The following is a 20,221-nucleotide window of genomic DNA, read 5'->3' on the forward strand; positions in this document are numbered from 1 at the left end:
AACTCAAAATAATGAGGAGCGCCGTCAAGAGAGAGAGAGAGGGCCTTGCTTGTCAGATCAGCACTTCACCATCATTGATTCAAGCAAGGCTCACTGCTGATGAGACACTGAAAGTCGAAACCGGCACAGAGGTTTGCTGAAATTACGCACTCCCAGAAGGCTGCGAAGCCGATGGGTAGTGTAACACATTATTTGTACCTTTTATGTAGAGAGACAACTTAGATGAAGGATACATATTAGCCTGTTTATCCCACGTGTTGTTTATATTCTCCACGACAACGATCACGATTGTTTGAGTCGTTAGATAAGGGAAGGATTTGAATGTCCGTGGCACTTTATTCAGTGTCTCCACCAATCAAAGCGTGGTGCTGGATCGTTAACATCGCAGAACCGTGAGAGATCGCGACAGCTTGGACGTGTGAGATGGGTGGGGGGTGTCATCCAGCACGAGATAGATCATGGCTGATTAAGGCGATTATATCAATTTCCCAGCAGCCCATGCTTAGAATAGAACAACACACAAACACGTGGTCACATGGTCGTCGCAAAACAGATGGACGTGCGGTTCCCGAAAACGGGAAGAACATTGAGCGATTTTGACACAAGCGCCCATCACTTCCTTCCCACGATCGGTTCAGATGTCACTCGCCACCAGTGCCGGATTATCGTAGTAGCACAAGTAGCTACATTTGTAGTAGCTACACATGTAGTAGCTACACATGTAGTAGCTACTACACATGTACTACACGTGTAGTAGCTACACATGTAGTAGCTACGGGCCCCGCACTTTCAAGGGCCCCGCGCTAAACGCTTTCAAGCTATCAATCCCGGTTCAGTGATTCTGCACTTGCTCTATTACTATAGTACTATACCGCCTTCAGCCTTTACGAACGACTGGGTGTTTAAGGTTAGCGATTTGTCGTATCAACTGGCTTTATAGGAAATGAAAAAATACAATAACTTTACTGTGCAAGTAAAAAACATTGTCTTTTAATATTTGTGATTTTTTTTTTATTAGGGCCCCTTTACAACATATACTACAGGCCCCGCACTCCTTAATCCGCCACTGCTCGCCACCGGTGTTTTGCACTGAGTTCCGCGGGTTTACCTAAAAAAAGAGAAATACACTGATGGATGAAGGCCTCTACGTGCCTTTCGATTGCCGAGATGACTTGACCATACTTTGCCCAGCTGGTCAACGCGGGTTAGTGAAGGGGTGGAGAGGGAAGAGCACAGCCGCTCACGGAGACGAGAGGCACTGAACAGTGGAGCACACCCACCGGATTTGTCGCGCTACTGCCCTCTGCCGGCCTACAACTGGAGCCCCGATTCGTGTGCGTGGTGTAATTGGTTCACGTGCCCCCTTGCAGCCACTAGAGGCCGCTACATCCAATACGAATACACGCCACGTCACCACGGCCCCTGTGCCAGGCCAGGTGCACTTTGAGGCCACGTGAAGTGTCGAAGGCTCGCTGACAAGGAGGTCACGGGGCATACCCAGGTGCCGTGGGTTTGGCTGACTGAGATGAATGGTTAGATGCACCAGTTGTACCCCCGACTGTGCCGCTACATGAACCACAAAATCACATTCATACCGGAGATGATTTAATCGAAACCACTGATGATGATGGCGGTGGTGGGGGGGGGCAGTTGTTCTTGTACTGCACTATAAGTTCGATACCCGGTCACGGCTAACATCAGTAGCGGCGAGTGAGATCTGAATGGTTCCTGGTGGCCTCTCTCTCTCCTGTCACAGCTCAGCCAAGCGGGAGATGGGAACCATCGCCCCGGTGCTCAGAAAGAGGCCGTCCATTAATGACGTCACGCACCTAGGGGGGGGGGTCAGACATTTGTGACGATGTGTGACGAGTGGGGGGGGGGAGAAATGTGACGTCACATCAAAATGCGCAACTTTAAATAAATATAGAATTGTTATAACAACACAAATTTTTATTAATTTTCATTGTTAACCAGAGGTGTGGACTCGAGTCATGTGACTTGGACTCGAGTCAGACTCGAGTCATGAATTTGATGACTTGAGACTCGACTTGGACTTGCATAACAATGACTTTGTCCCACCTCTGAGGTGTGGACTCGAGTCATGTGACTTGGACTCGAGTCAGACTCGAGTCATGAATTTGATGACTTGAGACTCGACTTGGACTTGCATAACAATGACTTTGTCCCACCTCTGTTGTTAACTATTTGATTATTTAAATTCACTAAGGTCACCTTTTATTTATTCCATGAAGGAGAATTTTTCTTCTCCATCGGAGAATATAGAAGTATACATTTTAAAAAAATGTTTAATGATTGTTATTAAACATTTTGATTCCAATGATTCTACCAGGGCTTTTAATTCTGGAGAATGAATAGACGATTGTTATAATTGTACTCTCCATTTTGCTTCGTTCTACTACAAAGTTTCAGGTATTTTTCTAATAGTTATAATTACTTTTAATATTTTATAATTATAAGATAATTTCAATGCAATATTCTGAACATCTGCAGTTTTAGTTAGACGTTGAATATTTTCAAGTGAATTTTATGCTAATTTTAAGCTTTCCAACGCCTCATTTTTAATAAATGTTTTCTCCTACAACATCAGAGTGCAGCGCCACATTAAATACGCACTACAATGACAATAGTTTAAAGCGATTTGAAGCATGATTTATTTTCTAAATGTAAGTATGGTTTTGGGGGGGGGGCGGGGGGCAGAGCTTTGTGACGTCATATTTGAGGGGGGGTCTGACTTTTTGTGACGCCGTGTGACGAGAGGGGGGGGGGGGTCAAAAATCGTCCAAAATCGAGTGACGTAATTTATGAACGGCCCCAGATCACTTTGGCTCTGACAGGAATGAGTGTGGAAGGAAGGCGACGGTGACGAGTCGGTCACAGCGTCGCGTGCATCTCGCCTGCCACCTGCTGTGCGACCAGAGGCTGTGACACAACCACCACGGCGAACGAGAGCCCGAGACGAGGTATGTTTTTTTCTATTCTATGTTTTATTTTATTTGACCAGGTTAAAGCCAAGTGAGCTAGTGGTCATCTTTCAGACGGTATCTGGCCACGCGTAATAACAGCTGATGGAAGTGGCTCACATCGCTCATCATCACACGTGGGAATTTGTAGTCGGAGGCAAAACATTCAAAACGGATAAATTGCGATGTAAAGCTTTCGTGACTGCAGGGATTCATATTCTTGGTTCTTTCGGTAAAGTCACGTAGAAGGGAAATAATAAAATAATAATAGAACAATTACATTTTCTTGATGTGGTTTTCACACCTGATGATGATTGCTTGTGTTGCAATCGAAACGTCGTGAGCATTTTATGGTTGTATTTGTATTATTTTATTATTTCCCTTCTACGTGACTTTACCGAAAGAACCAAGAATATTCAAAACGTATGTTTGTAAATGTGGAGGGCAAACCCGGAGGAACCCGTAGAAAAAAAAATCCACGCAACCACCACAGTGAGATAGAACATACAAACTCAAAATATATATACATGCAAAAGACAATCAGCAGTTTCTGAATAACTGCATTGTGGACCTCTTGTCTAAAACAATTAATTTGAGCAAACGCGACCGACTGACAGCACTAATGATAGACAAACTGTGGACCGGTAGCGTCTTAATTCCGACTCACCAGCACGGTGTCCGTACAGTGTACAACTTTCTAGCTAAAACGTTTCAAGGCCGGGTGACTGCATTGATTTTAAATCGATGCAATGAGAATATCCTCAACACACGACACACATTATTGTGGGTCGAGTCGTGTGATTGGTCAATGAACGACAGAAAACGCACGTGGCGAGTCACGTGACGCAGCCACGGCACGTGCGATCAAACGACCACGTGGCGCGAGGCGGGTAGTTGAGTAAACGAATTCTTTTGGAAGTCGCCGTTTATTATGACTTTGTACAGAATCCATAGAGAAGCAATGTTATAACGACCACATCTTAGGCTGGTCGCGATTTCAGAAGTAGATTTCGGAACGTCCGTCGCCTGCCTTTATCGACAAGTAAGCAATGCTGTGTGGCGAGGGGTGTGACAACACATCGTTATTTATCGGATTACCAAACGGACTCACACTCTGTATTATTATAATCCAGTAGGTGTAAGTGACCATATTTATATACAGCAGTTGTATTGGGGTGAGTCAGTCACTAATATATGAACCGGTCCTGGGCCTGCCCTAGGTCGACTCAGCCCCAAAATAAATGATCACCCAGGTCACCCTTGCAATTGAGGCTCCAACTCGGTCTTTGTTGAGTTCCCCACCTGGTTAACCAAATCAACTTTCTAGAGTATGTGGCTGCTGTAAATTTCCACACGATACGCCAATTTGTTGAGCTATCATTTGCGATAGCCATGTCGCTTCTTCAAAAGAGCTCAAGTGGACCTTACCGAGTAAGATAAGATAGTTTTAGTTTAACATGAACTCGCGTCCGTTGCCTTTTGTCGATGTGCCTGTGACTGACAGTGCGGAGAGTAGATTCGACCTCGCCGTGGGGGGAGGCAACTCTCCAGCCACCCCTTCCCCCACCCACACCATCACCGATCAGCTTCTTGACTGTCCCCCCAACCCAACAACACAAGAGTACGGTGTGGATGACAGCAGGCCCCCCGCAAACAAACTGCCCCCCGGGACTGGAATTCATGTCACAGGTGAGGTGAAGGGGTTTAGAGGCAGTCGCCCCCCCACCGCTCACAACAACGAGCGGAGCGCCGGGCGGCTAAAAACGCAGGGAGTTGACGCAGTGGGGAGCACAGGTGGTGGTGCATCTTGCCAGCCATCTCAGTCAGTCAACCCATGACACCTGGGTCTGTCCCGTGACCTGTGAGCGAGCCTTCGACACTTTGCGTGGCCTCAAAGTGCACCTAGCATGGCACAAGCACCGTGGTTACGTCACCGCTGCTTAGTGGTGAACGGTGGGGTTTGTTGTTTGCTGTTGAGAGGGAAACGTTTTGGAGTTTGCTAAAAATATATATAGAATTTGGATATTAAGCAGAATTTGGGATTCATGTTCCAGATTTTTGGATAGTTTACATCGCGTAATGTAACGCGGCTTCGTGCGAACAAAAGTGACGTCACCCGGTGGCACTGCTGAAGCTGTCATACATTGATTGCCACGTGATAACTTTATTAATTGGATGCGTCGGGTGATTGGAGGGTGTACGACACACATTATACTTCTTAACACGGTGATCTGACCCCAAAACTCAATTGTAAATTCTAATACTGCTTATGATTCATTCCTTCACGTGATGTGTCCGTCGGTTTGTTTTGTAGGTTGATCAGCTGCTGGTGAGCAAATTAAGAGAAAACACCGAAGGTATCTCTATTTGTGATATTTTTTTCGAGAATTATTTTATTTTGGTTTACCGCGTTGGCTTTCGCGACCAATATTATCCATAATAGAGGTTTCGATTGAAAGCTTTCGTGACTGCAGGGATTCATCTTCTTGGTTCTTTCGGCAAAGTCACGTAGAATGGAAATAATAAAATATTTTATTACGTTTGCTTTTATTCTTTTATTATTTCCATTCTACGTGACTTTACCGAAAGAACCAAGAAGACATAATAGAGGTGTTTGGGTTAGATCGCGTGAATATAAACGTGTCGTTAAACCCGCCACCACCCGACACAGCCAATTAGTAAGGTTTGTCACGTAAACAGAAGGTGGCAATTCGTTTCTAGTACAGCACACCGGTGTGTTGGAGAGTAAACCCACAACATTTACAAGTCTAGTACATGGAGGTGAAACCTACAAATCTTGTTTATCCGTGAAAGCCTCTAAAAAAAGAAGTGAACAGCTCAATGGGCCTTACTTGATAAGATAAAAAAAGTAGTTTAGTTCAATTTTTTTAATGATTTGTTTAGCTTTTTGTAGTTTTCACTCCCGTCGTGTTTCTGTATTGTTGTTGTAACGTTCTGACCCGCCCCTACTGGGCATCTGTGAAAAAAAAGCTTTATAGCTCATCGGATTCCTCCAGTATGAATAAATATTCAGATTCTGAGTCTCAAGACTAACTCTGAGGAGGGTCCTGCCAAGTTTTCGCAGGAGTGGCCGACTGTTGCTACGTGTTTCCAAATCCAGTAAACTTCGAATATTGTTCATTTTAACTTTGGACAACGACGCTTGACAAACCATTTAGATATATATTCTTGGTTCTTTCGGTAAAGTCACGTAGAAGGGAAATAATAAAATAATAAAAATATAAAACAATAATAAATTCTCACGACGTTTCGACTGCAACACAAGAAATCATCATCAGGTGTGAAATCCACAGCAAGAAAAAGCCTTTTTTCAATTTTTCTTGCTGTGGATTTCACACCTGATGATGATTGCTTGTGTTGCAGTCGATACGTCGTGAGAATTTTTTTTATTGTTTTATACTTTTATTATTTTATTATTTCCCTTCTACGTGACTTTACCGAAATAACCAAGAACATGAATCCCTGCAGTCACGAAAGCTTTAAATCAACATTTAGATATATTAAAAAATCGGAATGAGAAGTTTTATTTCCCGAGCAAAACTCACTGAACATCAATTTAGCCTTTTATATCTCCTAGTTTATTTCCTGGCTTTCCATACACGGCGCCGCGTTGCGATCTTCCGATGATGCGTGCCATTTTAACGAGATAGTAAAATTGTCGTGGTGATTGTTACCCTCCCGCGAATGACGTCGCCGCATCTTGAACGTCGACCGTGGGTGCAGACGGCACGCATTATTTCGCGGCTGACAACCGTACACACCGCAGCATTGAAACTAAACAGTTTTTATTTTATTTTACCAGTTAAGGCTCACTAAGGCTCTTTTTCACAAGCGACCTGGCCACCGCAAATGATAGGTCAATGAAAGTGGCTTATCATCGTGTGGACGTTCATAGCATCCAAGTACTCTGAACGCGTGATGTCGATTCTAAATGTGGAGGGAAAATCCGGAGGACCCAAAGAAAAATCCACGCGACCACGAGTAGAGAGAAAGACATGCAGACTCGAAATATACAGCAGCAGGCATCAGGGTCGGGATCGAACCCACGACCTCCTGAATACCAGGCGAGGTAGTGAACATCTCCTAGCCTGGGGCGACCTTCCGGATTCTAAACCGCTCACCCCTAAATCCTGCCACCCACGGGGCAGAGACGGCGAGCGAGCTGGGCACGGTGAGCTTCAAGGTGAAGAACAGCATGGGCCAGCGCGTGTTCTTCGTGACCAAGAGGCCCTACCCGGCGCTGGCGCTGACGCCGAGCAGGGCTCAGGGCGCGGCCTGCTCCTGGGAGGCGACCATGACGGATGGCGGGTCGCGCGAGGTCATGCGGGTCGTGCGCAGGTTTCGCTGTGGCTGCCACCGCTGCAGCTGCAACGTGGATGACGTGAGTGAGCGTGCGTGCGTGTACTGGCAGTCTGTTTAGACGGTATGTGTGTGTGGGTCTGTTCCATGACCTGTCAGCGAGCCTTCGACACTTCACGTGGCCTCAAAGTGCGCATGGCCTGGCACAGGCGCCGTTGTGACGTTACCGTGACTTAGTGGCGAATGGCGGGTGTTGGTATTGTGGTTAGCGGTAGTGCAGCAGTTAGCGCAACGCTGCGCTGTGAACCTGGCTACGAACCGAGTTCCATTCCCGCTCACGGCCACCGACACCAGCGACGAACCTCTGAACCGGTGCTGGGCCTCCCCTAGTTCGACTCAGCCTCAAATGAGTACCTGGTGCGCTGTGTGGTAAACATCGCCACGAGTGAGACAAGTGCGGCCAGGAGTGGTGTTGCCCACACGGCCACCTCGTGCGCCGTGCCGCTAACAGCAACAGCACTCGCTTCAACAGCCTCTTTAGGCTATACAGCGAAGGGACCTTTGCATTTTGGAGTGAATTGGAGAGAGAGAGGGGGACGGCCATGCGGTGTGGCGAAGGCTCTGCGATGTTTCTAACGCCGCCGCCGCCGTGACAGATGGAGGTCCAGTCCCCTCCGGGCTCCATCATCGGCTACCTGCGGCAGAAGGTGACCGAGACGGAACCGACGTTCGCCGTCACCGACGTGAGCAACAAGGCTCAGCTGTGGCTCCGCGGGCCCAGCTGCGCCGTCTACTGCACCGTCAACAACGCCGTGAGCTACCAGGTGAGGCACCCTCCAGGTGAGGGTGAAGCACGAGGCAAGCCTGCCAGGTGTGTCACAGGCGAGGCACTAGGTGCAGTTGCGGGAGGCAGGCGTGCTTTGGGGCGAAGGGGAATTCAAAACTAGTGATTTTGCGGGAGGTAAGCTGGAATACACTCCTCCACTCCGCGCTCAGCCACTAGCACCGCCCACTAACACACTTTTGTGTGTGGTGTGACATGGTAAGCCCACCATGTTACCCCACTGGGCGATGCGGTGGCGAGATGTTAACTACTTCGCCTGGTATACAGGAGGTCGTGGGTTCGATCCCGACCCTGACGCCTGCTGCTGTATATTTGGAAGTTCCGTGTTTTCCTTGTGGTCGTGTGGATTTTTTTCCGGGTCCTCCGGTTTTTCCCTCCACATTTAGAAGCATGCGTTTAGAGTATTTGGCTACTATAAATTTCCACTTTGTTGAGCTATCATTTGTGGCCAGGACGCTTCTGAAAAAGAGCTATATAGCTCAGTCGGCCTTACCTGGTAAGTTTTCAATGAACATGACAGTCACATAGTAAAGTGTACGTACTCTCAGCTCTACCAAGACGTCTGGCCGCTGTGGAAGAGTAGGCAAAATACCCTTCTCTAGAGCGCCTTTCGAGAGCTTCCTCTAGTGGAGGCCCCTTCCACCTGCAGTGTTGTGAGCGAACAATTGCAGGGCTGCGCCTTTACCTGTAATCTCTTGTAATCTGTTTAATACAAAAAGGTAAATGAGACCCCTTACACTGCAGGAGTTTTAGGTCCTGGCTGATTGTCTCACTTGCCTCTCCCGTGCCCAACTCCCCCCAACTCTCAGCTACTCCCCCCCCCCTCTCTATCCAACCCGCACCTCCGATTAGCGCGGTCAGCTATGTACGGTGCGAAAGAAGTTCAACATATGAACCTTATGGCGGGAGCCTGGGGTCCCGAATAAACGGAAGTCAACATCGTAATAAATTAATTTATTTTTGGCGACTCCGTCCCACGGCGCACATGAACGCCGCGACCCACCCCGCCGCGGGTCATTCTGTTGTCGTGTCGTCCAAGCGCAGCGAGGGCGAATGCGCAGAAGAAACAAAACTTTTAAACTTTAATTATCGCATCGCGTAGAGCTCGTCGAGAGGAATAGATTGCCGTGTCGTTCGCCTTCAACAGACATTTTTACGTCGCAACGCAGTTTATGCGAGAGCCGGAGGCTTATGGGACCCCGGGGTCCCTCCACATGTACACACAAAGACTCACACAGAGACCCATCGTTTGTTGTCTTTCCCCCGCACCTCCGATCAGCACGGTTCACTACGTACGGTGTGAAAGAATTCCCAGCGTACGTACAAACCCCGGCCCCGCCGACAGCGTGCCCGCGCAAGGCACAATCGCTCGCGCTCCGTCGCAGCGCTCCGAACGTTGTTTGTTTCGTCCCCAGATCTTGAGCAAGGACGAGAGGACTCAGGTCGGCGCCGTGGTCAAGCAGTGGATGAAGGGGGCAGCCGCGGAGAGCGCCGGCGGCGGTAGCAGCAGCAAGGGAGGGAAGACCTTCATCCAGTTCCCTATGGACCTGGCTCCCAAGCTGAAGGCAACACTTCTCGCCAGCTGCTTCCTCATCGTGAGTCTCTCCGCGTGCCACGGGGGCAGATAGTCCCCGAGTTACGATGGTTCGACTTACGATATTTCGATTTTACGATGGCGATAGCGATACCACAAAATTGTAACCTAACATCGTTCAAGTATGCAGACGACGGACAGAATCTTGGTGAGTACAGTACAATATGATATGTTACGATACGTTCAATGCATGTGTGATACGTAGCTTTAGCGATTTTATTTTAGGGTTACCACGATACAATACGATCAAAGCATGTTAAAAGTTTTTTTATAGCAGATAGGATTGTTTCCTGAAAAAACTTTCTATTAAATAGCAGTTCATATAGTTAGGCTAAGAATTTACCTTGTTTTTTTTACTTTACATGTTACTGTGCAATACAGTATTGTAATTAATACATACATACAGTATATAGTTTATACAGTACGGTACTGTAACTTGCTCTGTTTTGCTAAATTATCACCAATCATTAAGACTCGTGGGTAGGCTAGGCCATTTTCGACTTACGATATTTTTGACTTACGATGGGGTCGTCGTAACGCATCTCCGTCGTAAGTAGAGGACTACCTGTCGTTCCTTTCTGGCAGTAAAACAGGCGTTTAAACACCAAATAGATACCGTTTGCAAGGAATCAAGTACTGCATTAACACCACATGCTTGTGGTGGACATGCAAACAAACATGCTCTGGTAATATTTGCATCGTCTTTGAAACTGATTGGCCTACACCAGAAGGCTGTCTCTGGTGTGGAAGAGCAGAAGGCCCTCCCCGAGGGAGCTCGTGGCTTCGTCAGATTTCAGAATCGGAACCTTGATGGATCCTGTAGGAATCCGTTGAGAGGTCTTTTTCGCACGTGTCTATTCAGAAAGTTAGGACAAGAAACAATACACTAAAACGATAGGAGAGCCGAGCAAAGTAAAGAAAAGGAAATAAATCAAAATAAATGCATAGAATAGATGCAGTTCCACCTCCTTCATGTCACCATTATCGCTGGGTTTATCCTGGACAAATCCGATGAGCCGTGAAGCTCTTTTTCACACGCGTCCGGTAGGGGGCGGGTCGGCAAGCGGGGGGGGGGGGGGGGAGCGGGTTAGCAGGGCCTGTCGTGGTGCCGGGCCTAACCTCGCCGTAGGCCTCCTGCGACGACGTGGCGTGACGTGGACCACTTCGGTCACGGCAACGCGGGGGGGCTCTGGGTTTCTGATGATTGATGACGATGATGACTGATGATTGATGATGATGATGATTGATGATTGATGACGATTGATGTTGATAATGATTGATGATGATGACGACTAATGTTGAAAATGAATGATGACGATTTGATGATGATGATGATGATAATTGATGACGATTGATAATGATGTATTTTATGATGACGATTGATGATGATGGTTGATGATGGATGGTGATGATGATGTTGCTGCTGCTGCTTCATCCCGTGTGTGGTCGGTGTCTCCACCTGCAGGACCACGTGTACACCAAAGATGATGATAGTTGATGAGCATGATGATTGATGATGATTGATGATGATGGATGGTGATGATGATGGTGCTGCTGCTTGACCCCGTGTGTGCTCGGTGTCTCCGCATGCAGGACCACGTGTACACCAAAGATGATGATAATTGATGATCATGATGATCATGATGATTGATCATGATGGTTGATGATAGATGGTGATGATAATGGTACTGCTGCTGCTTCACCCCGTGTGTGATCGGTGTCTCCACCTGCAGGTCCACGTGTACACTAAAGATGATGATGATGATGATAATTGATGACGATTGATGATGATGGTTGATGATGGATGGTGATGATGATGGTACTGCTGCTGCTTCACCCCGTGTGTGATCGGTGTCTCCACCTGCAGGTTCACGTGTACACTAAAGATGATGATGATGATGATGATAATTGATGACGATTGATGATGATGGTTGATGATGGATGGTGATGATGATGGTACTGCTGCTGCTTCACCCCGTGTGTGATCGGTGTCTCCACCTGCAGGTTCACGTGTACACTAAAGATGATGATGATGATGATAATTGATGACGATTGATGATGATGGTTGATGATGGATGGTGATGATAATGGTACTGCTGCTGCTTCACCCCGTGTATGGTCGGTGTCTCCGCCTGCAGGACCACTTGTACACTAAAGATGATGATGATGATGATAATTGATGACGATTGATGATGATGGTTGATGATGGATGGTGATGATAATGGTACTGCTGCTGCTTCACCCCGTGTATGGTCGGTGTCTCCGCCTGCAGGACCACGTGTACACCAAAGATGATGATTGGTGATCATAATTGATGATGATAATTTATGATGGATGGTGATGATGATGGTGCTGCTGCCTCACCGCGTGTCTGGTCGGTGTCTCCACCTGCAGGACCACGTGTACACCAAAGATGATGATCATGATGATTGATGATGATTGATGATGATAGTTGATGATGGATGGTGATGATGGCACTGCTGCTTCACACCATGTGTGGTCGGTGTCTCCGCCTGCAGGACCACGTGTACACCAAAGGTCAGCGCAGGGGGGGCGACGGCACGCCCGAGACGCGGTCACCCTGCAGCTGGCGCTGACCAGGGCAGACCCCTGCAGAGAAACCGGCGAGCGTAGCCCGTCAACATCATAGTCAACATCATCGTCAACATCATCGTCAACATCGTCGTCAACATCATCGTCGTCAACATCATCGTCAACACTTTGATGTTATAAAACCGCCGCGCATAGCCCGTCAACATCATCATCAACATTGTCAACATCATCGTCAACATCGTCAACGCCTCGACGTTAGATTTTCACGTCACGTGCAACTCGTGTTGAATTTGATCCAAGCTGAACCACCCAATTGCCCGGAATGCACCACAACAGCGCACTGGCGAGTTTGTGCTCCTGGACATCGCAGCGCGCGCCGTTTTGAACTTTAAAGTGAATGAAAGCATCGATTTGTTTATTAGATAAAAGTTGGAAAGCCCGAAAGTTAGCGTTCTTGTGTTCCTGGTTGAGACCTCGATGTTTTGAAGGTGGCTGGGGCATTGCTCACGGCTCCCGTGCTGGGATGTTCAAAACCCATGCGTCAATTATTACAAATAAATAACCATTCCGTGCAGTTCCCTGCACTCTCCAGCAGATGTGAGCAAAACGTCAGACAAACGGCGTCTCCCCGCGTGTGTCTCGCTGGGCTGAATGAGGCCGAGGTGGTTTCAGGGTGCGGCGTGATGCCCAATTCGCAGCCCGCCAGCCCCACCGTGCACAGCCCTCTTGGAGAGAGCAGGGCATTGATTCAGTGCAAGCGGAACGCCGGATCGCTTTCGGCACCCGCAGCGGCTCATCAGCAGAGGCAGGCCCGCCGGAGCTAACCCTGGCCACAACAATAATACAATTACAGTTTCAGCTCGTAGCACTGCCCCACCGTCGCCACGCAGTGTCGTTCGATCGCTCTCGTAGAGAGAAAGAGGATGATGAGTTGCAGGTGCGAGAAGGAGGCGGGAAGGCAGCAGCACCCACCACCAAGCTCTGCGGTCCTCGATATATCGAGTTGTTATCGGCCAAATAACGAGTGTTTATACGGTAAACCGCCGGTAAAGAACGCCCTTTGGATGTGACGCTCCCTCCAGCCAGCCAAACTTTTTCTTCTTCTAATGTCGTGTGACAATAAGTCCGATTTATAAGGGTTCATGTGAGGGAGTTGCTCACCCAAGGCCGAGGGGGCCATGAGGCAAGGCCCCCCCCCCCCCCCGCTCCTTGTCTCGGTAATGGTTTGGGGGAGGCATTCGCGGTGCTTAGTCCACGCGAAGGCACAGGAGGAAAGCGGAAACAAATGACGAAATGTGCAGTGAACACCCAGGGGCTAACTACCCGTGGGTCGTGATGATGGCGGTGATGATGGTGATGATGATGGTGATGATGATGATGGTGATGATGATGGTGATGATGATGATGAGGCCGTGCGGCGGCGGCAGGGGAAGGGAATGAATTCCGCGCGGTACAATCGCTCGCGCCGTGGGACTTGTACGCCCCACTTCGAGCCCACATTCATCCCTGCGAACAGGCCTAACGTCGGCCCAAGCTCGGAGGTTCATTCCATGGCAATACATGACATGTACGTTCGAAGGCAGTGTTCTTCACTCATTTACAACGGGGGGGGGGGGGGGAGGGGGCAATTTCGCCGATAAGACATAAGCGTGCGAGGGCCGCCACATCATTTGAAACCATCGTGGGGGTTGACAGCAGCACGGTGATGATGATGATGGGGGTGTTTGTCACGTGTCGTTGTGCATTGTCGGGCGGCCGCACTAAAGGGCCACCAGGGGCCGCCAGGGGCCCGCGGGCCTTGCAATGAAGAGCGCCGATGCAAGGAAAGCTTTGCAGACTGCAGGGGCAAGTGCTGTTAGCGAGCACCTATGAAGGCCGGCACGGCACACGAAGGGGGTGGGTGGCCAACACCACGCCCGACCGCCTTTGTCTCCCCAGTAGCGATGCTTACAGATCGCACCAGGTACTCATTTGAGGCCGAGTCGACCTAGGGGAGGCCCAGAACCGTTTCAGATAATCGTCACCGGCGTTGGCCGTGAGCGGGTCTTCGAACGCGGCTCGCCAGGTTTGTGCCGCCTCGTAGCGCTAACCGCTGCACCACCGCTCCCCACACACGGACACACACACACGGCTCCCCAATGAGCTTCATTCCCTAGGACGGGTGAGGAACGTCCGGCCCGCGGGCCGTATGAGGCCCGCAAAATCATTTGGTTCTGGCCCTGCCAAGGCAACCGCAGGCGGGACTCGAAATTCAATAAATCTCGGAGCAAACTTGGAAAAGCAGTTGCGAGTAGCGACATCATCAATACCAGCTAACATCACACGCCTCGCCAAAGAGAAGCAGTTCCAGCCCATCGCATTAGGGGTGAGTTAATTAAATGTTTGACCAAAAATAACAGGCAAATTTTTAAGTTGATAATTTTGTATGGCCCGCGAATGATGTTATAAATATCCAAATGGACCTTGGCAGATGGATGATGCAGCGAAGGAAAATAAGATCCTGGACAGGGTTTTCCTCTTTCACTTTATCCTGGATTCTTTTCAGCAGCCCAACATTTTTTCCAGTTAAATTTGGCGATCCATCCGTTGTGACATTGACAAGTTTACTTCAAGGTAGCGTCATTCTTTCGATGACAGCAGATACCTGGTTATACACCCCTGCGCCTAGGAGAACAGCAGTTGGGCCTCGGCTGGCTGCAGGATGAATGGGACTGCCAGGGGGCACCAATCCGATTCCGTGCCCCCTAACTACCTGCCCACCACCGCACCCCACCACAATTCACCGTGGAGAAATCAATACGAACTCCCCCACAATCAGCGAGTTTGTGGTGATTGTTGAACGCAGGTCCCGTCGCTGCCGCCGCATGCGCGCGCGTGCGCGTCGCTAACAGCACTTGCCCCTCCAGTCTGTTAAGGCTATGTGGGGGATCTTTGTCTTTTGTGTGTGCCCTCGCAGCGCAGAGTTTGTTTTTGTCCGTGTGATGGGGGGCTGAGGCTGTTATTAAAAAAAGAGTTGGGGAGAGGTGGGGAGGGGGGGCATCTCTTTGCGTTTGTGACCGTTTCACCCCTCGCCACCCACAACCCGGTGATGCCAAACGCCCCGTCGGTCGTTATTCACCGCGGTTATTGGAGTCCCGGTTCGTCAACGTGATACGCAGTGCCGCTGATTTGTAAAGCCCGGTCGAGGTTGAAACGAACAGCACGACTTTAAAAATGTCAGTGCGCGACTCGTCAAGCAAAGTTCCAGGAGTGATGTCCGCTGTGGAAATTCCACATTCCTTTTGTCGGGCGCGGGGGGCGAGTCTACACGTCTACACATGGGGCAGCCCGGGGGGGGCATGATAACGCTGAGTTCAACCCCCACAACTTGGATTTGAACTCGCAACCTTCTCACTGTGAACCGCTCAACTGCTGAAGCCGTGTTCTTAGGTTTTTTCGGTAAAGTCACGTAGGTAAAAAATGTAAATTAATAAAAGTAAAACAAAAATAAAATAAAAATCACGATGTTTCGGAGGCAACACAAGCTTCAGTCTTCAGGTGGAACCGTCACAGCGCGATAGCTATCGTGTGTTACCTCCGAAACGTCGTGATTTTTATTTGATTTTTATTTTACTTTAATTAATTTAATTTTTTACCTACGTGACTTTACCGAAAAAACCTAAGAATATGAATCCTTGCAGTCACGAAAGCTTCAAATCTAGAATGCTGAAGCCGTCTTGTAATTATTGAACGTGTGGTCATTTGGTGATTCGACTCAGACCATCAGCTTACCGCATCTGAAATCCCCACGTATTCACGTTGGGCGTGGAACCCGGATTTGAACCTGGGATTTGTTTGGGTGCCGGCTCACAACACGCTGGCTGCTGTCCAAACAGCCAGCGGGGGGAGTTTAAAGATTGATGCTCGCCCCGATTAAACAAAAAACACATGTGTAGAAAAAAATCAAATGCACTGAAAACCTTAGACTGATAAATGTGTTGTTGACAATTCCACGGGGATGAACCGCTTACACGTCTCTGAATGATAACATATCTTCCCAAACGTTGTATTACCGTATTCCCTCGGCCACAAGACGCACTTATTACCCCCCCCCCCCCCGTACTTCAAATCAACAGTCTGGAGTTCGTCTGGCAATCCAGTGGATGTGCGTGAGTGCGTCCGCGTGACCACCAGATGTGTATCGGTGTATTGGCGACGAGCTACTTTCCGGAAATAATAAAAATAAAGCCGTCGCTCAGCTGGCCTGGGAACGCCTGAGAATTCCCCGCGAAGAGCTAGAGTCTGTTTATAGTAGTGTATCTATATATATAAAATCGCAAATCTGTCTGTCTGTGTGTGTGTCTGTCTGTCTGTGTGTCGCCGGACCATACGCAGTTTCATTGGACGAAATGTGAGGGATTTGCGAGACACGATTGGTCCGTTTGGTTTTCCACGGCGGTTGCCCCTGGCAACGGGTAGCGACGCATTCGCTGTGGGGTGGACGCCATTTTTAATTCCCGTTAAAAATATGCGCACGCATTAACACGCGACTCTGAGGTAAATTCAGGTAAAAAGTATTATTGTAGCGCGGGGGGGGGGGGGGGGTAACGGCCCCAGTACCCAGCCTCAGCCGGGTGGGCAATTTAGGCGAGGCCGGAGGCTCTGCACGGTACTAGGCCTCGACCACACTATAGGCCGTACATATTACTGCACAGTGGCCGAGGAGATCGTGGCTGGGGGGGGGGGGGGGGGGGCAGGGGTAGCAGCCCATCTGTGTATATATGTAAGGTTATTAAGAAATATATTTTTCACCCGGGCAACGCCGGGTACTTCTGCTAGTAGTAATGTATAAATAGTGTGTATAGTGGCCACAGGGTTTGGAAGAGGTGGAAAGTGCCCACACTTTACCCCACCACAAGCCACCTGCCCATCGACTGCGGTTAAGCCATTTATCCTGCAGAGTGGACAGTGGTGGCACGGTTTGATTTAATAAATCAGCTCATTATTGCAAATGCCACGCCGGGAAATTGAACCTAATAAGGAATGAATTGCGTGTAACATTAGTCAGTACGCCACATCATTTATACGCGTCTCATGCATTGCACATCACACTATCTCTCTGGCCCCTCTATGTGCTGTCAAGGGCCGTTGCCCGAAACGTCGACTATTATATACGATTCGTGTGATGTCGTGGGACGGCCAGGCTCGGCTTCTGCAGTGTAAAAAAACAATAACAACCAGGCCACGAGGGCCCCGGCACGGCTCTGTTGTGCAATGGAAAAGAGACGGACAAAGTGGCAGGCCGCGCTCCTGCAAGAGAAGTTCTCCGTCCCCAGTGCAGGCCCAGCTGGATCCAGTTCCAGGGATTTCCACCTCCCCCCCCAACCCACCCCGCGTGGTACAGCGACCCGTTACATCGCCGTATTTCTGATTCAAGGGACTGCGTTTTTAGTTGCACCACGTGTCACATTACGGCTGGGTTTTAAATTTATAGACCCATAATTTTGCGCGTTTCCCTTCTCCCCAGGAAGAAAATAGCTTTTGGCTTGGCGCTTGACCTCAGAGCTTTGCTCAACGATGGTCCACAATTTCTCGTAAAGTGGAGATCATTTTTTTGTTATACTTTTCAAAGGAAACTGTAAAGTACAAAAATGTTGGCACGCATTGTACACACACATATAAAGATTTTTGACACGCACGTAAAATATATATACGGTATTGAGAGCGACGCAACAACAGTCCACCCGCCCCTTTCAACGACAGAACTCACGAATCTTGATTACATTCGCGGACAATCTCCACGAGTGCCAGGGCTGATTTTCAAGAGGGTACTGCCGTGAATGATTTGGCCAATACCAGCAATAAGTGGACACACACTTAGTATACCATTCAAAACCTGCACTAGCCTGGTATCAGCATATATTCCGGAGTTCAATACAGTATATAACAAACCCACATTTGTGTTGCAATACAAAAAAATATTGAACGGAAATCACAATCATATCATCAGGAAAGTCTCACTGAGTCTCAACACACTTTCTTTTGCGGCAGGATGCTGCAATGTTGTGATGCTTGGCCAATTCGCACCTACGTACGGTGCAAAATAAGTTCAAAATAAACAGATGCAATACTGTGATTGAGCGTTTGGCTTCGTGTGGGAGAAAACGGGAAAACCCGGAGAACACCCAGCACGCACAAGCAGCTGACGCTCACCCCCCGCATACATTATTTTAAATTGTACGCTTCCTTACCAGCATGGCGCTGTGTGGGTTTAGGGCAGTGTTCTCTTCATTGCAAGGCCAGTGGGCCACTGGCTGCCCCTGGTGGCCTTGAGTGCGGCCCCCGACAATACACGACACGTGACAACAACCCAAATCACCATCGTGTTGTCAGACCCCAACGGTTTCAAATGTGTGGCGGCTCTCACGCTGACGATGCCTTGTCGGAGAAAGTGCCCCCCCCCCCCTTCTGAAAATGTGTGAAGGACAACTGCTTTTGCGTGTTGACACCATTATATATACGGAGTGGTATCTCCTGTAATCTCTCATTTACTTGATACAGCTGTCGGGCTGTGACGGTTCCACCTGAAGACGGAAGCTTGTGTTGCCTCTGAAACGTCGTGATTTTTTTTTCGATGTAAAGCTTTCGTGACTGCAGGGATTCATCTTCTTGGTTCTTTCGGTAAAGTCACGTAGAAGGAAAGTAATAAAATAATAAAAATAAAACATAAAACAATTCTCACGACGTTTCGGCCACAACGCAAGCAGCCGTCCTCAGGTGAAAACCAGGTCCGTCGAGGCGACAGAGTCTGATTTTTATTTTATTTTACTTTTATTAATTTTAATTTTTTACCTACGTGACTTTACCGAAAAAAACTTAAGAATAAAAAAGCGGCTCTGTGGTTTTCTAAAGTACCTTTACCATGGGCTTTTTAAAGAGGTAATCTAATCTATACACAGAAGTGGGCAGGTGGCTCAGCACCAGAGGACTTTGCCGGTTACAAAGACACATCCTGGGGTTTTGAATCCAGATTTCGGCCACCTCGTGGATTGAGCCAGGTTCTTGAGTTTAGCGAGATTGCGATCCATTTGCAGATAGCCCCAACCGATAGCTCCATGACCCCTTTAATTGCATATCAGTGACCTCAGTGAACGCGCACCATCGGAAGTCGCAAGGCAATCTCGCCGGGCTCTGTTGGACAAAGTGTGTGTTGAGATTAGTGGAGGGGGGGGGGGCACGTGGTGGATTGAGGCTTTGAATTGAAACCTAAAGGAGTTTTCTCGACGATGTTTCCCTCTTGTTTCAGTGGGGTATCTTTAAATGGATCCGCCTGAATAGTAAGTTTCTCTTACTTTTTGGTTCTTTCGGTAAAGTCACGTAGAAAGAAAAACAAATCAATAATAGAATACGACGTTTCGATTGCAACACAAGCAATCGTCATCGGGTACGAATGAATGAGAAAACAAACCTAGTGAACTTATAAATATAATGCAATACAACACAGAGAGTCGGCTAACATAACAGTCAACACACGTAACTGTATCATTGCGCGTACTGTATCACTGTACCGCTCCGCTGCTCAGCTCAAGAAAGTAGTTCGTCGTCGACCGCTCAGCAACCGCGTTATAACGGTGCGCTTTCTGCGTTATAACAGGGGGCGGTACCGGTCCGTGGCCTGTTAGGAACCGGGCCGCACAGCAGGTGAGAGCGGTGAGTCCACGCGTGTCCCACCCCCATTATTTTATTATACATGTTGTTGTTGTCATTGTTGTGATTATAATGTGGTGTGAGTGGGGGGGGGGCTATGTAGTTAGATTTGTGTTAAATTTGTTTGTGCGAGGGGCTGGTAACTCCTCCACCTTGAACATTTTCTACCAAATACCATGGTGGAAACACCCAAATAAGCATGTGCTGGGAATAATTCAGGCTGGCCTGCCCATGATCCATCCT

At 48.5% G+C, this 20,221-nt stretch overlaps 1 protein-coding gene across 1 annotated transcript; it reads left to right on the top strand.

The window, feature by feature from the left end:
* The first annotated feature begins 3,852 nt into the window (after window positions 1–3,852).
* Window positions 3,853–12,886, top strand: LOC133353902 (phospholipid scramblase 2-like). Its single transcript, XM_061570398.1, has 7 exons — window positions 3,853–4,023; window positions 4,486–4,670; window positions 5,296–5,338; window positions 7,151–7,383; window positions 7,958–8,125; window positions 9,561–9,740; window positions 12,259–12,886. Coding segments are annotated over exons 1-7 (888 nt in total). The 5' UTR covers window positions 3,853–4,022; the 3' UTR covers window positions 12,337–12,886.
* The last annotated feature ends 7,335 nt before the right edge of the window (window positions 12,887–20,221 follow it).

This window comes from Lethenteron reissneri, chromosome 45 (assembly GCF_015708825.2).
Source record: "Lethenteron reissneri isolate LAM-NWPU_2019-01 chromosome 45, ASM1570882v1, whole genome shotgun sequence".
NCBI classification, from domain to species: Eukaryota; Metazoa; Chordata; class Hyperoartia; order Petromyzontiformes; family Petromyzontidae; genus Lethenteron; species Lethenteron reissneri.